A 15,966-nucleotide genomic window follows, 5' to 3' on the forward strand; every position below is an offset into this window, starting at 1 on the left:
ATCACACATCACAGAACATTTAGCTAGTGCAGAATTGATTTGACTTAACAGATAAATATCAGCCACTGCCTTCGGTAAATGTCATATAATTTGCCAATAGCGATACCAGTCAACAGGGCCGATACCAATGTAAGGCTGATGTATCGGTGCATCACTAGTTATAACAAGCCATAACAGGCTTTGCTAAGGCTTTACATTAATGAAGTCTCTGTGACCTATATGCACTATACTGAAAGAAAAGGTGATGAAAAATTCAACAGCTTGTCTAAACAGTAATGGTTTCATTCAACATGCTATGCACAATGCTGAGGTCATGGATAAGAAATCAACTCTGGAATTTGAGTCACCAAAAGCCTTTCCTTGTTAGATCCCTCAGAAGGTTCAGTGTTGAAACATTTCAGTGTTTTGCATTGCCATTTGTATTAGTTAATAGCTTGTTTAATGCTAAAACATGTTATTGTAACACACCATATTTATATATGCAGCCAAATTTTTTGATCAAAAGGGATCGTCTCAATAGTGCACACTTAAATATTGATGTCAGTGACTATGGATTACCTTTGCTTTTATAATCAGACATTTACAAATTAAATGACTACCGGTACTTCAGTAATGTAGCACTGTCTAGGATGTGAAGCACAGTCTTCGCAAATGCACTGTTTTTTTTTTTTTTTTTTTAAATGGTTCAAGAAGCCTTGATAATGTGTGAAATCCTTTTTTTCAAGGGGTTGTTTTCAATGAGGTGTCTGTACTAAATCAGGTCAGCCTTTGTGAAATGCATATAGAGAGTTCGTATGAGAAAGCCTATAGGTGTTACTTTGACCCTTGTGCAAATTAATTGAAACATGAAGAATAATACTGGCTGATGCCGTTGTAATGGCAGTGCAGACCCAAGGCCAAACACCATGTTAGCAAAAGTGAAATTAAATTTGTGGTTCTGGCTCCTAAATTGAACGGGTTCTTCCTGGGGTTATGCCACACCGGTCATGACAAACAGGACAGTAGTTTTTGTATAATCCTGCTTATACACACACTGTACCTGCAACATAACCTCTTTGGTGGTTGTAATTAACTGATTCAACATTGGCATGTGAATTAAAAAAACATTTAATATTACTGGGCCTTTCAGCATATGAAATGGCATTAGATTGTAGGCTAATTCAGATAGAGGAAATCATGTTTTACTTTGATTCATTTGAACAAAGGTATCTGCACTGGGAAGGTGAAAAGAAACAGGGAAGGTGAAAAGAATTTCAGACATAAATCAGTGAAACTTTGTTTTAAGCAACTGAATGTGAAAAATATAAAATGTAATATTTATTGATCTATTTTAGCAAAAACAGATTGTTGTCATGGCTTGTGTGTAAGAAATGTGAACTGTAAGTGTCTAAATATGTGTTGCATGATTGATGGTCTTGGGGTTTCACCTTTCCATTTGATCAGGTTGACTTATATTCCTTTATGTCCCCAAGTAGAAAAGCTATTCCCATCCTACATGTAAACCATTTTTACATCCACTGTCAACATGTAGCTTGTATTTTAACAAAATTACTCAAATACCGAGGCAGAGTTTCCGAAATTTAAATCAGACCGTGGTACTGACCTGATAACATTTGGTGTGTAGTACGCACATCTGTTTTTGTAGCAGCATATATTACCACTCAGCTGCCACCCAAGTACAAAAGGACGGCAAACAGGGAAACAAATAAAAAGTTCATCTAGTGTCACCATGCAATAAAATATTACCGTAATGTTTGGTACTTGAGCGCATGGAGAAACAGGACCAGGTTAATGCACTGAAAACTTGTGTATGACAATATTTGATGGGAGCCTGTTAGTGAAAATAGAGCAATAATAAACTCCTCAAAAATCTCTTGTCTCAATCACTTCCTTATCTTAATTCAGTCTTCAAGGTACAGGTTAGTAACTTGTTGACAAATGATTCAATCTTCTATTATTTGTTATGGTCTCATTTGGCTTGGACTTATAGGTGTGCATATATATATATACACATACATACACACATATATATATAGACAGACCATATGTGTATGTGTGTGTGTGTGTGTGTGTGTGTGTGTGTATGTGTATATATATATATATATATATATGGGGCATGAGAACAAGAAGAGTGGGACACATCATTTGCTTTTTCAGCAGGTACAAATAAAATCTCAGCCTCTTACTCTCAGCTGTGTGTGGGGGGAGGGGGCTATTCAGAACCCTCCAACAACCTCTGACCTGACGATGGGTATATGGTTTCTAGGAGGCTTCCACGCCATAGAAGTCTCATCTACCCAAGCTCAAATCAGAACATTCAGAACAACCTACAAAAGGAATAATTTTAAAATATAACCGCAAGCGGTGATTTACGGGGTCCGAGCAAAACGAACATGAGATAGCATAGCTTTTTAGTTTTACATATGCTTTGATTGTTTGGGCCCAATTGTTCAAAAGAAACGTGATCAGATTTCGGTTATCGGATTTCAGTTACCGGATTTCGGCTATAGGATTGGATCAAATCTTGAAAATGGCTTGTTTAAAGGGAAACAAGGATCCTGAAATTGGATTAGATCATATAATCTATTCTTGGTTTTGATCTGGATAAAACCTTCACTTTGTGTTGTTCAAAACTTTTGAGTTGGATTGGAATAAATTTGATGCATAAAATTAGGATTACCCTGTGCTGTAACGTTATAGTGTGCTAACCTCCACAACCCAACAGTATTCTAACAGTAGTATTCTAGTGCGCTAATCTCCACAACTCAATAGTAGTCTAACAATACTCTATCCTACAGGACTATGCATTAGTCATGGATAAGATGAAGGGTTTGATAATGGAAGGCAGTGTTTCCCACAGAATGGAATTGTATTTGTGGTGGTAGGTGAAGGGGGGTGAGGGTGGGTTCTGTGTTGGAGTCAATAAGATGAACAGCCTATAATTATGCAGTTATACTTGCCTTGCACGACAAGTCCTGACAAGTAGCTGTAACGTTATAGTGTGCTAACCTCCACAACCCAACAGTATTCTATTCTAGTATGCTAACCTCCACAACCCAACTGAAGGAACTGTAGGGGGGGATGTGGGTCGAGGTAGAGTGAGTGTGTGGCGAGCAGGCAGAGCCTCGGTCAGAAGGTATGGAATGGAGTGATGACACGGAGATGGCAGGTTTCGGTGCAACACGAGAACTTTATTTGAGTTTCAATTCATCTGTTCTTTTGTTCTTTACTTGTATGTGTGCTGCATCAAAGAGGAAACAAACAGAAAATGGAGTAATCAGTGAAATGGGGTAAATCAGTACAGATCCCAACTCACAAACAAACCAATTGACATTTGAACAATAAACTGAAATCATATGGCTATATAAGGTACAACTAAACAATACTTGACATCCCAAGTCAACCAACATCACCTAATCATCTCTCACATGGGACTCCAACACACCAAACCAACAAACAAAGACCTTAACTTTACACATGATGGCAGAGCTACTCTACAAACTGATAAACATCACAAAAGTCATAGTGAGGGTCATTAAAGTGATGACTTACGTTAACTCAAAGACGCACACAAAGCAGGACACACTGGAGTGCTGGGTTGACATGAACAAAAGAGTGAACTGAGGGCGAGCAAACAATTTATCCTGGTCTGAGCCCCTGCTCCGGAGCTACAGGGTTTTCCTGCAGGTAAACTGGGCGTGGTTAGGTGGCAGAGCCAAACAATCATGCAATTTCTCCACAGCACTTTCACCTCAAGGACTTTGTGCAGATTTAAGTCTACGTTCGAAAATGAAAAACAAAATAATAATAATTATATATATATATATATATATATATATATATATATATATATATATATATATAAATAAACTTAAGGAGTCTTTTCACCAACAGTATTCTAACAATACTCTATTGTAGTATGTTAACCACCACAACCCAACAGTATTCTAACAGTACTCATCTCTACAACTCTGTTCTAATCTCTGTCCTAATCTCTACAACCCAATAGTATTCTAACAATACTTGATTCTACAGGACTATTTATTTGTTGTGGATAAGATGAAGGGTTTGATAATGGAAGGCAGTGTTTCCCAGAGAATTGAATTGTATTTGTGGTGGTAGGTGAAGGGGGTGGGGGGGTGGGGGGGGTTCTGTGTTGGAGTCAATAAGATACACAGCCTATAATTATACAGTTATACTTGCCTTGCACTACAAGTCCATATTGACAAGTAGCTGTAATGTTATAGTGTGCTAACCTCTACAACCCAAAAGCTTTCTAGTATGCTAACCTCCACAACCCAACAGCATTCGAACACTAATGTTTCAAGTGGGATTTGAACTCTCAACCTAAGGATCACCAGTACAAGGCATTAGCCCACTGAGCCACTGTCAATCCTACATGTTGGCCAGTCACATTCACATGGTGAAAATGTTTATTGGTAAACACACAACAAGAAAAACTCCAAGCATATATTTGACAATAAAATGAAGGGCTTCCCTAAAAGAGTACACCTGAAAACTTTTTGAAATTCTGGGGCAATTAGACATTTGTAGAGATGAACACTAATGGATGAAATATAAATATGATAGACGTAATGATGAAGGAAAAATAGTAAACAAAGAAGTTCCCCTAAATGTAATAGAGTCCCGGCATTCTGATTCTTGGTAACTGATGAGTGTGAATAGCCTGGCGGGCCATCCTATATCATTGAAATGTATAGTCTGGAATCGAACCATTCACCTCGCTTAATCCAAGGGGCGGGCAGAGAATTGTCTTTCAAACTGCCTAGGCATGCAATAGGCCAGCGCCACGACCATATCCGTATCCGGTCGGCAAAACGGCAAATAGGCTACATCCTTCTTCGAAAGGAATGACTTAAGTGCATTGTGTTGCTCAACTTTCAAAGAAAAGCACAAGTCCAACTCCTCCAAAGACGCCAAAGCCGATTCAAACAACCGCTCTTCATTCGCCATAGCCACCTTCCTTGTTCACCGTCGCAGGACTGTCGTTATCAAGCCTTAAGACTCTCTAACAAAATAAAGCGTTGTGATTGAATGTTGATTGACTGATGTCACTCAGGTGCTGTTCAATGGTGTGAATCTTAAATGACAAATCCTAAAGCTCTAACGGGGATTCGAACACTCAACCTAAAAAACACATGGCATTATCCCACTGAGCCACTAACAATCATATATATTGGGCAGTCACATTCACATGGTGAAAATGTGTGTTTGTAAACACACAAGAAAAACTCATACATTTGACAATAAAATGAAGGGCTTTCCTGAAAGATACACCTGAAATCTTTTTGAAATTCTGGGGCAATCAGACATTTGTAGAGAACACTAATGGATGAAATATAAATATGATGGTTGTATGGTTGTTCTCCAAGGAAACATTTTTACTCATATAGGAATATAGGTGATATAGGAGAAATGATCTGAGTGGTCGAACTTTATTGGTCTATATCTCTGAAATGGAACAACATATCCAAATTCTTTTGATAACTTTTGTGAGGCTTTGTCTAAACATTGTCTGTGAGAATTTTGGTGAAGATTTGATATTTTTTGAAGCCTGTGAAACTTTTTATGATGTTTGGCTTTTCTCTGAAATTGTGGCAAAAGTAAACATTTTTAGAGCACAAGACCAGGGTGAAAAAGATGCATCTGAATGTAGAGATTAATATGATGAAAGAATTTTGAGTCTAGGTCAATCTGGTAAGGAGAAATAAGCATTTTTCACAAGAGCGCCACCTTTGGGTGCAGTACCCCAAATTTTGGGTTATGGGTAGTGGGGGGTACTGGTAACAATACTTGAAAATATGAAGTTTCTAGGACTTTACGGTTTATAGGAATATAGGTGATCTAGGAAAAATGGCCTAAGTGGTCTAACTTTACTGGCCTATATCTCTGAAATGGAACAAAATATCAAAATTCTGAGCAATAACTTTTGTGAGGCTTGGTCTAAACATTGTCTGTGAGAATTTTGGTGAAGATTTGATTATTTTTGAAGAGTGTGAAACTTTTTATAATGTTTGGCTTTTCCATGAAATTGTGTCAGAAGTAAACATTTTTAGACCATAAGACCAGGGCCAAAAAGATGCATCTGAGTTTAGAGATTAATATTATGAAAGAATTTTGAGTCTAGGTCAATCTGGTAAAGAGAAATTAGCATAATTAACTTTTTTTTCCAGTAGCGCCACCTTTGGGTGCAGTACCCCAAATTTTGGGTTATGGGCAGAGGGGGGTACTGGTAACCATACCTGAAAATTTGAAGAGTTTTGGAGTTACGGTTTAGGCTGCAGTATGACTTTTACAGAATTTTGGCCAAAAATGAACGGTACAGAAACAATAGGGGTCCTGCAGCTATGCTGCTCGGACCCCTAATAATCAAGTACTAATGTTGAGTGGCTGTGCAGCTATGCCTGAAAAAAGTGGTCCAAGCTTAGTCCAGAGCACATACACTGCAGTATGGAGAGTTTGTAAGGTGAATGTAAGTGAATATTGAAATGCCCACATTTTCACTTGTCCCTGTGCACTATATACCACCTTGAAGAAGGTTTAGAAAGTTGCTGTTTCTCTACAAAAAGAATCATACTCATACTTGTATCCCGAAAAAGAGTTTATCTTTTAAAAAATTATGTTTTTACGAGCTCTGACAGACAACTCTTCAGGTACTCACAAGGTCAGGACGAGGTCAGAAAACCAAAACAAAACAATGGCATTGGCGACACACACTAAGTTTGCTGACTGTTTACTTTGTTAAGTTCCTATCCATACAACCTAGGAAGGTTTTATTGGTTTTATGTAGTAACTTGTCATAGAAAGTACAACACTGTATATTTCTGAAACAAACGGCGCATTTCGTGCATTGCTGGTTTCCTGAGGTGTTTCTCCGCCATCAACACAATTCCTTCCTACACAAACACACTCAGGCGCACACACACACAAGTAAAATTTGTAAATGTGTCGGTATTTGGCTGTCAACGTCTTTTTGTCCATTTCAGTCCAACAGCCCAGGGACTGAAGCACATGATGGGCTGAACCTCCTCGCCCGTAAGGGCATGTTCTTCCAGCCTCACAGGGTGTGGCCTTTTCTCTCTTCAACATTGCCACCGCTCACTTCTTAAACCTGTCCAGTGCTGACCTCTGTCCTTGAGCAGCCAGAGTGGCCTTTTCCTTCTTCAGCTCCTTCTGCTTCCCCAAATTCTCCTCCACCGTTTTCCGAATCACCTCCTGAAGATATGACAGTGACATGTAATGAGAAAAACACCTTTCTAGTTCTAGAACAGGGCCTTTTTAAAAATGTGTATAGCAGCGTGTGTGTGTGTGTGTGTGTGTGTGTGTGTGTGTATTACCCTCTGATCTTCATGAGCAACCTTCTTCTTCCTCTTCTCCACGGCGCCACTTGAGCTTCGGCCCTTCTTCCTCATGCGAGGTTTGAACTTCTCCTGAGCCAATGGGTCATAACCCTGTTGACACAAGGATACATACACGCTTAATTGTTTTTTTTTGTTTGTTTTTTTAAGCAGTCCTTCTTGTGTCACCCATGTCTGAGTGATTAGAGTAGAACCAATACTGACAATGCCAGAGGATTAGTAGGAAATGCTGGCCCTGGTTCAGAGCAAGGCAGAGCTGGGCCAACAAAGAAAGCATCGACAACTGCTTCAGAATCTTCTATCCCAGACTTCTAAGCATATCTACAAGCATGCCAAACTATACCGCGACCTTGGCCGAAATTCTACTTCTATATTAAGCGTAGTCTGCTCACCAGGGTCTTCACCCGCTCCTCGTGCCTCTGCTCCCAGGAGGCATGGTCCACTCTGCCCAGCTGCGATGGGTCCAGGCAGATGAGCTCGGGCTGGATCTTCTCCAGCAGAGCCTTGACCTCCCACTCACGCCGCTGCTTCAAGCTGCCCACTGGGTTCACATCCATGGCGTCGAAGTTGGGCTCACCCGCACCTACATCACATACAGAAGGGATGAAGTAAGTGTGTACCTATTGCTTAGACACACCTAAGGACAGGACCGATGAATGTCTGTGAAGATGAATACAGGCGAAAGGATTTGTGTGCGTGTGTGTAGGTGTGCTGACCTGGTACGATCATGCTAGTGAATCCATCGGAGTGTCCTACTCCCAGAACATCCTCATGTGGGCAGTAGCTCAAGCCTGTGATTCCTCCCCTCACGCGATGGGCCATGTAGGGCTTGGTCACCGGCGTCCCCAACACATCCCTGTATACCTGCACACAAGAACATGCACACAGGAATAGAAATACAGTTAGCCACACACACACATTCAAATAGGCCTGTGATTCATGAGGAGTGTGTGCATGTTACCTGCACAATGTCTCCTGTTGCAGCAGCCAGCAGTCCTCGCTGACTGAGGGACAAACAAGCGGCCCCTGCTGGCAGGAAGTAGGACTGCAGAGGCTTGAAAGCTCTGATGTCATACACCTTCAGCTTCTTGTCCAAACCAGACGTCACCATGTACCTTTACACAGACCAAACACATTTGTATGGACAAAAGTGGGGTTGTCTCTAAATGGAGAATTACAGTACGTAAAAACAAACAAACAAACAAACACACAAACAAACAAACAAACAACGTTATAGCAGCAGAACTCACGTCCCGGTCTTGTCCACGGCTACTGAGCGGACCCCACCCTGGTGACAAAGCATCTTGACGAGTGGCTCCTTCTGATTGGGAGACCAGAGGCTGACAATGCCATTGGGATGGCCCATGTGAATGATAGCGTTCTGAGGGTTTTGGGTCATCACGCCGAGCCGACCCAACTTGGCATTGATGCATACCACCTCCTTCCCTACAGACACGTCCAGATACTGCAGGAACCCTGTTGCACTCTGGGCACAACACACTCCAGTTTATTGATCCACAAACACAACAAATAACACAAGACGACCACACACCTTCCAACTCTTAAACTATGTTATTACAGTTTCCAAAATGGAGAGTTGGAAATGTATGAATTAATATTCAAGCTCTGACACACACACACAACTTACCGCCGTGGCCAGCAGAAAATGGTATGGCAGAAACTCCATACTGAGAACGTCATTAAACTTGCGAATACAGTGAAGCTCCACCCCTTTGGAGTCGTATATGTGCAGCCACTTTTTCTGAGCCACAGCAAACATATCTTCATTATGCAGCCACCTGAAGAAAACAGACACACAGGCTCCTTTTCAACTCTGACAGGATGTGCTCCACACTATTCACTCTCTATCTCTCTCTCAAACACAGCAACACAACCACAATTCACAAACACACATACATATTTGGTCCTGACCGTAACATTTATTATCTGAACCTGTCATGGCTAAGCAGAGACAGCAGGTGGCAGTAGGTCGATTGGCTCATTCAGAGGTGCGTGCGCATGCAGCACCTGCTCTGACATTCTCCTCAGAGCTATTCTCACTGACATTTGTGACAGACCATCCAGTATCCAGTAATTAGTTAATTAATTTCTTACATACACAAACAGCACACAATCCCTATTAAAGACCCCAAGACTGCCACCTAGTGATAGACCCACGAAAATGGCCTGGTTTTGAGCTGACGTGCATGCGTCACTGATTCGACCCAAAGCGGCAACCGAGTTATGATAAAATGTCCAGATTGTGCGTTTTCATGAGTTTTCGATCGTCATATATTTCATTTCCATTCATCACAGAGTTCCCAAAATCACATATAAGGTGTGTTAGAGTGTCTAGTTTCGTAATTAAAAAAAAAGAAGCTAAAAACGTAATATTACGTTTTTGGCACTCAACGCATGGGAAGGCACTCAATGAGTTAAAACAACATTATAAGCTATCTAGCTTGCTAACTGATACATTTATGAATAATAAACAAGAGTGATTAAAAAGAAGTTGTTTTACACTTTTACGGTTTCCGACACTGACAATAAAACTGACTTGTGAATAGTCCATCTGAGTACCATTAAAGTGAATTTACATTAACTGTCTGCTAACACATAGCTATAAACATTGCTAAATACATTATTTCCCCTGTGTGTGTGTATTCATCAGAGAGTAAACTTACGTAGTTTGACTTTATGAGGATGGTAACATGTGGATGTATTAGCATGCATATGATATTGATACTCACTTAACATCATTGACTGTTTCCATGACATTTATTTCTGACACCAACTGTTTCGATTGCCACTCTATGCAGGTCACATGACCTCGTTTCCCTCCCAAGATGAGATGCCTAAAATAAACAAATAAATCAACTCACATTAAATACTCATCTTGTGTGCATACATCATTTCCTTCTAGTTAATGAACATGTATCCTGCTCTTAGATATGAAGTCTCCATCTCCAAACAACATAACTTACCTCCCAGCTTTGCTATAGTCAAGTCGGTATGGACCAAACTGAGATAGGTGCAGGTTAAAATACTGCAGAGGAAGAAAAATGAATGAATATTACAGATGAGAGTTCATTTTCCAAGGAGTTGATATTGCAAATCATGTCACATACACACAAACCCAAGACCTGTCAACACATTAATTATCATGTGTAGATGTATGGGTATTATCTTTGGTGCATTTTACCTTGGCTCCTGAAGTGATGTCCACAGCATCTGCAATGTCATCCTGAGAGATGGTGCAGGTATCCTCATCCTCATCTCCCTCTAGGAAACTGTAAGCACCCAGCCCATTCAAACACAAGAGTATCCATTCATTTAAACTGTTATTTCTGGAAAACTCCCTCCATAAAATGCTTTGGCAGCAATAGGCATTTCATAACAATGGATAAGTAGACTGCTCAACATTCTAATATGTACACAACACATTTTGAAACAGCTACATTTAAGACAACATTACCCTGCGTCCTCTGGGAGCAAGAGGTCAAATCTAGCTGCCTGTTTTTGAGCAAGCTCTGATTCTGCCTCGGAACGTTTTATGGCCTCTTTTAACTTTGACCTCAAACCGGACGTCTGCAGAAAAAAGTTAAAAGGAAAAGAGAATTAAACAAGCACTCTCTCTACAGCAAACAGACGTTTTAATAATATGATACTCTCACAGTCTTCTCACAAATATGACGATCTATTTCAAAAGAGGATTGCCTACCACTTGGGACTTCTCTCCTCTCTGAAACTTCTTCAGCCGCTCTTGGGGGATTGGAGCTTCTCCGGGGAAAGGGTCTTTTGACTGTAACGGAGTTCGATGTCAATCATGATCATCGAGTAGCCTACTAACGTTCATGGATTATGTCTACATCAGAGGGTCATGTCGCTGACATGGCAAGTGGCAACACTACACTGCACTGTACCTACTGTCAAGGAGAATAACTTACCCCGGAGATATGGTTTGTCTTGCTTTGTCGATTCTTATTTTGCTTCTCTGTGACCAATTCTTTATTAGGAGAGACCGTTGTGATGTTTCCTTGAATTGAGTCACTTTCTCCATCTTGTCGATTCTTCTTGTTAACGTGACTATTTTCACTATCCTCCGTTGGATTGTCCCAATAGCGCTTCGGGGGCTAATAATTAAAGAGTCAAGATATGGTCAGACAATCAGGTTCGTGCATGGTATTCTATTTCTTATGTCTTTCAAATGAAAGGAAACGGCAGAGAATGTACATTGAAGTTAGTAATCCAAAAGTAGGCTAGATAACGTTCGCTAGCTAGCGAGCTAGCATGCAAACTTAGACAGTTGATGGTAAGACAGATATTTCAATATTAACATGTTTCGTGAAGGGGAAGATTTGGATGTGAACATATCAACATGACGACTACGTATGAGTGCAAATAAAAGACTAAATTCATGCGTTTACCTTTCCCTTTTTACCCACGTGTGATTTGGTCGACGCTGCCTCCATGGTGGCCGCCATCTTTGTTGTGTATTTTCTTTTCCGGTTACGTCATCACTACCTCATAAAATGTTTGGATGTTTGGAACTTTACAGATCCAAAAGTAGGCCCTACATTATGTTAGCGAAATCTAACCTAAATCACCTTTTTTTCAAACCCCCACTGAAATTTGCAAAATAACTGGTTACTTGGCCTATTGATTATCTGGAACATCAAAGTTAAAAAGAATTGCTGGTAAAGTCAAAAGTCAAAGTCAAAGTCAAAGTCTGCTTTATTGTCAATTTCTTCACATGCCAAGACATACAAAGAGATCGAAATTACATTTCTCACTATCCCACGGTGGAGACAAGACCTATTTTACCAATTTAGTCCACAGACAAACATAACATTCAAGTAAACAATAACAAGTAAATAAGAAGGCACATACAATGAAGAAATAAGAGCAGCAAAAAAAAGTGCTATTAAAGTGCTATTAAAGAACACTGACAGATAGTGCACCATATACCACATATGCATAATAGTGGCTCTACGTAGGATAGAATGAAGTGTGTGGCCTTGCTGCAAAACTGTGCAGAATGACATCAGAAACTCTACTCTCACAGCTCATCTTGCAGCTTTAGCCTAACCACAACACATGAGACTCATTTTCCACAGTGAAAACACTGAAATGCTTGTAGGTTTCAAAGTTAAAGCAACTATCAAGACAACATACTGGCTGGTGCTGGTTCCCTGTAGCCTTCCTGACAAACCTGTTAGCACATTTTAATTGGCTCTGCCTGTCCCTCTGGAAAGGATCCCATTGACACCTGTTTCTGACCTTCTAGTGTTATGACTTCTAGAGGCGTAACCAACTGTGAAATTATACTTAAGTTGATGCATTAAAGTCTTACCAAATCCTTTCAGAAATGCAGCAAACACATCTTTCTTGTAAATGTTTAAATGCAATTTCAAAGTAAATACACATTCCCGAGTTTCTGGTGATTCAGAATTGGACGTCAATGGAATCCTTTCCAGACCGACAGATTATATTTTACATCATACCTGTGGAAAGGACTTGACTAAAGCCAGTTTCAACCTTTAAAAAATGATGGAAGACTGGCGTAGAAACACTTAAGATGCAATGCTAGAAAGTTTGTCATTTGTGGTAAATTGATTAAAGCAAACAAAGGTGTTATTTCAAGCAGGAATAGTTCATTCTAACTTTATCAATATTATTTTTTTCTCTTTTTCAGATATACACAAGCGAGGTGTTAAAATTCCCTCTACTAGTGCATTTTCCACAGTGGCCAATCAATAACCAAGCCTATCAAAAATAAAAATCACCAATAAAGCAACCTTTGTGGGCAAAAATCATCACCATCAGACCCTTGGAGAGGATTTCACTGGGGTTATCAAGTTGGCACCTTCCGTCCTGGACCCAACCAATTCTCCACACTCATGATGGGTGCACCAACAAATATCAACACATTCTTTGGCCATTTCTGTTCGTTGCTGTCGCCGTTTATGATCCAGTCAGCCAGCAACATAACAAACCGCAAACAATTGCAATGGTTACAAAGGAGTTACAGCACGCACAGAGACGATAACAATATTTGCCATCTTATCTAACTCAGGGGGAGATGGTGAATAAGCTAATTTCCCAAAATGTTGGCATGTTCCTTTAAAGAATATCTGAAAGCAGACTTTATTTTCAAAGGGGGTTACTTAATTTGTTGTATACTGTAAGGTTAAGCAAGAAGAAGCTCAGGTTTCAAAAACAGGAGAGGGGTCTACTCTCTCTCTCTCTCTCTCTCTCTCTCTCTTTCTCTCTCTCTAGTGGACAAGATATACTACAATAACTAAACAAGCATTATTACACGGCTCTTCAGAGTGCTGCAGAAAGTTCCATTCACATGAATGGGCCTTCCCAACGTTCGGGCCTATGTTAAATCTATATAAATCACGGGCAAAGTATATAATCACCGCTGTCAATGGCAACGGGTTGATTAACGTCTTTCATATCCCCAGGGATGGATTACTGCAAGGGCCTACCGGGCCCAGGCCCAGGGGCCCAAGGGATCAGGGGGCCCTGAAGCCCAAGCCTTTGCATGTAATCATTGCCTCAATATCAACAAATCAGGATGTAGGCTATGAATCTGATTGAATTTAGTATTGGCCATCCCCAAAATACACCAGAATACAGGAAATCTCATTAAACAAATTAAAAAAGTCTGGGGAAGGACCCCCAAACCCCCCCTCCCACATATACAACAATAAGTGGGGGGGTCCTTAATACATCTGGGCCCAGGGGCCCGAAAGTTCATAATCCGCCCATGCATATCCCTCCGCAAGAATTCCGTTCGCTTATTGCAATGGAATTTCATTGAAAGGGAAAGTAAGCTAGTAAGACGTTGCCATGCAACACCTGAAACTGTCAAGTTCTATCTGTGTGGCGAACTATTTATTTTGTCAACGGAAGACACGAAACGGTAGCAAAATCATTTTTAAAGATTCATTGTGTTAGGTTTCTTTTCTCGTTTTGGCAAGTAGCCGTGTAATAAGCGGGATAATGTATTGTCCGCCGGTAAATATCAGAAAATAAGTCCCTTCATGTCGAAGCAAAACCCCTCTGCTGCGCGTCGGGGTTCTGTTCTCCCTGTCGGGACTTATTTTCTGATAATTACCGGTGGACAATACATTATCCCTTACTTACAGCATAACACAGAGACAAACCTGTCACTGCACACAAATGGGGAACACAAACAATGCATTCTAAAATTGAATGAATGAACATTACTCACTATGCATTCTGGGAACAACATCTGAAAGTGCATAGTGTACACTACACATCCCAACAGGCCGGTTGCCCCAGACAGCTTGGTTTTGCTGGCATCCAGTTGGCGAGCTGGATGAATAAAGTGCATCGAAAATGTTCCTCCTGTGGCCTTTTTGTACAGGTCCAATGCAAACAGATCTAACAACCTTTTGTTGTGAAAGTGTTCAGAATCATTTTTGTAAATGTACATACTGTGTACTTCTTATGGTCATTTGTGATTTTTGTATCCATGTGTATCTCTTGTGTCTTTGGTCTGTATTCAGAGTATCCTTTGTTTATCCTTGAATTCAATGAAAGCCTGTCTAGAGGCCTTTTGCCTATCACCAGGTGTGAAACGTCAATGTTTGTAAAAACAGTATGTGGCCAGGCCTCTGAAGAACTTCCCAGGAAAGGGGGTAGTTTTAATTAAAAGACAATTGAATCTGACCAGACTTGATGGCACCAAGAGGCCACATCCCCTCCCACCACACCTTTACATTGCATATTCATAGTAGGTCACTCCTTCTCTTTGTGTGTAACTTACTTAAGGTTAAGATTTGTTTTATATAGTCAGAGAATGGTGAAACCCATGATGGGGTGACACAAACATGTACCTCTCTCTTGAGGGGCACTGGCCCCTCATTGAAAAGAATAAAAGCCTGGATCCTGATATTCCATCGTCCTGACTGAGTCTTAAGAGAAATATGGTAGTAAAAAAAATACTATCAGTTATGCTGTAAAGAAGTTTCTCTGTCTGAAATGGTTCTCAATTATCTCTTTTAACCTGATGTCCATAATTCACATACATTTGCTGGGTGTCCCTCAGGTTCTGTTTAAGACTGGCTGATCAGGTGCCGCATTTTCTGTAAAGCACTATAGCTGATCAGCTTGCACTCAAAAAAGCCACTTATCACTTTGCTATAATCGTATGATATAACTGACCTCAATATGTAACGTACTGTAAAAGATTATGGTTCTGGTGTTTGCAGATCAGACTGAACACCTAATTGGTCAACCAGACTTTAAAATATGTATCCCAAATATTCAAATCTTGAAGATACATGAAATCTCTTCAAATCAACTCTTCAAGCCTAGGTGAACCCCGATGAACCTGTTAGCAACCAGTTCATCTGCGGTCAACCAGGCTAATCGACACTTCATAGTGGAGATTATATTAAATGAATATCCTTTCAGCTGTCTCCACAAATTAACTCTGCAAAGGAATGCAGAGAATTTCTTGGATGTGAAAGTAAAACAGTACAATAAAGAGTAGGCCTAGAATTAAAGCTCACTTCTGGGACAGCGTAATGAGAGTGTGCTCATACCTTTT

At 40.3% G+C, this 15,966-nt stretch overlaps 1 protein-coding gene across 1 annotated transcript; it reads right to left on the reverse strand.

Annotated features, from left to right (window-relative positions):
- Window positions 1-6,604: 6,604 nt before the first annotated feature.
- Window positions 6,605-11,893, reverse strand: wdr46 (WD repeat domain 46). Its single transcript, XM_042085921.1, has 14 exons — window positions 11,807-11,893; window positions 11,327-11,512; window positions 11,101-11,181; window positions 10,855-10,967; window positions 10,582-10,669; window positions 10,364-10,425; window positions 10,130-10,234; window positions 9,028-9,178; window positions 8,630-8,865; window positions 8,341-8,494; window positions 8,096-8,243; window positions 7,772-7,962; window positions 7,359-7,472; window positions 6,605-7,236 (listed from the first exon to the last, which is right to left on the reverse strand). Exons 1-14 carry the CDS (start codon window positions 11,861-11,863, stop codon window positions 7,120-7,122), a joined length of 1,803 nt encoding a protein of 600 aa, XP_041941855.1. The 5' UTR covers window positions 11,864-11,893; the 3' UTR covers window positions 6,605-7,119.
- Window positions 11,894-15,966: the final 4,073 nt, after the last annotated feature.

Source organism: Alosa sapidissima, chromosome 3 (assembly GCF_018492685.1).
Source record: "Alosa sapidissima isolate fAloSap1 chromosome 3, fAloSap1.pri, whole genome shotgun sequence".
NCBI lineage: Eukaryota > Metazoa > Chordata > Actinopteri > Clupeiformes > Clupeidae > Alosa > Alosa sapidissima.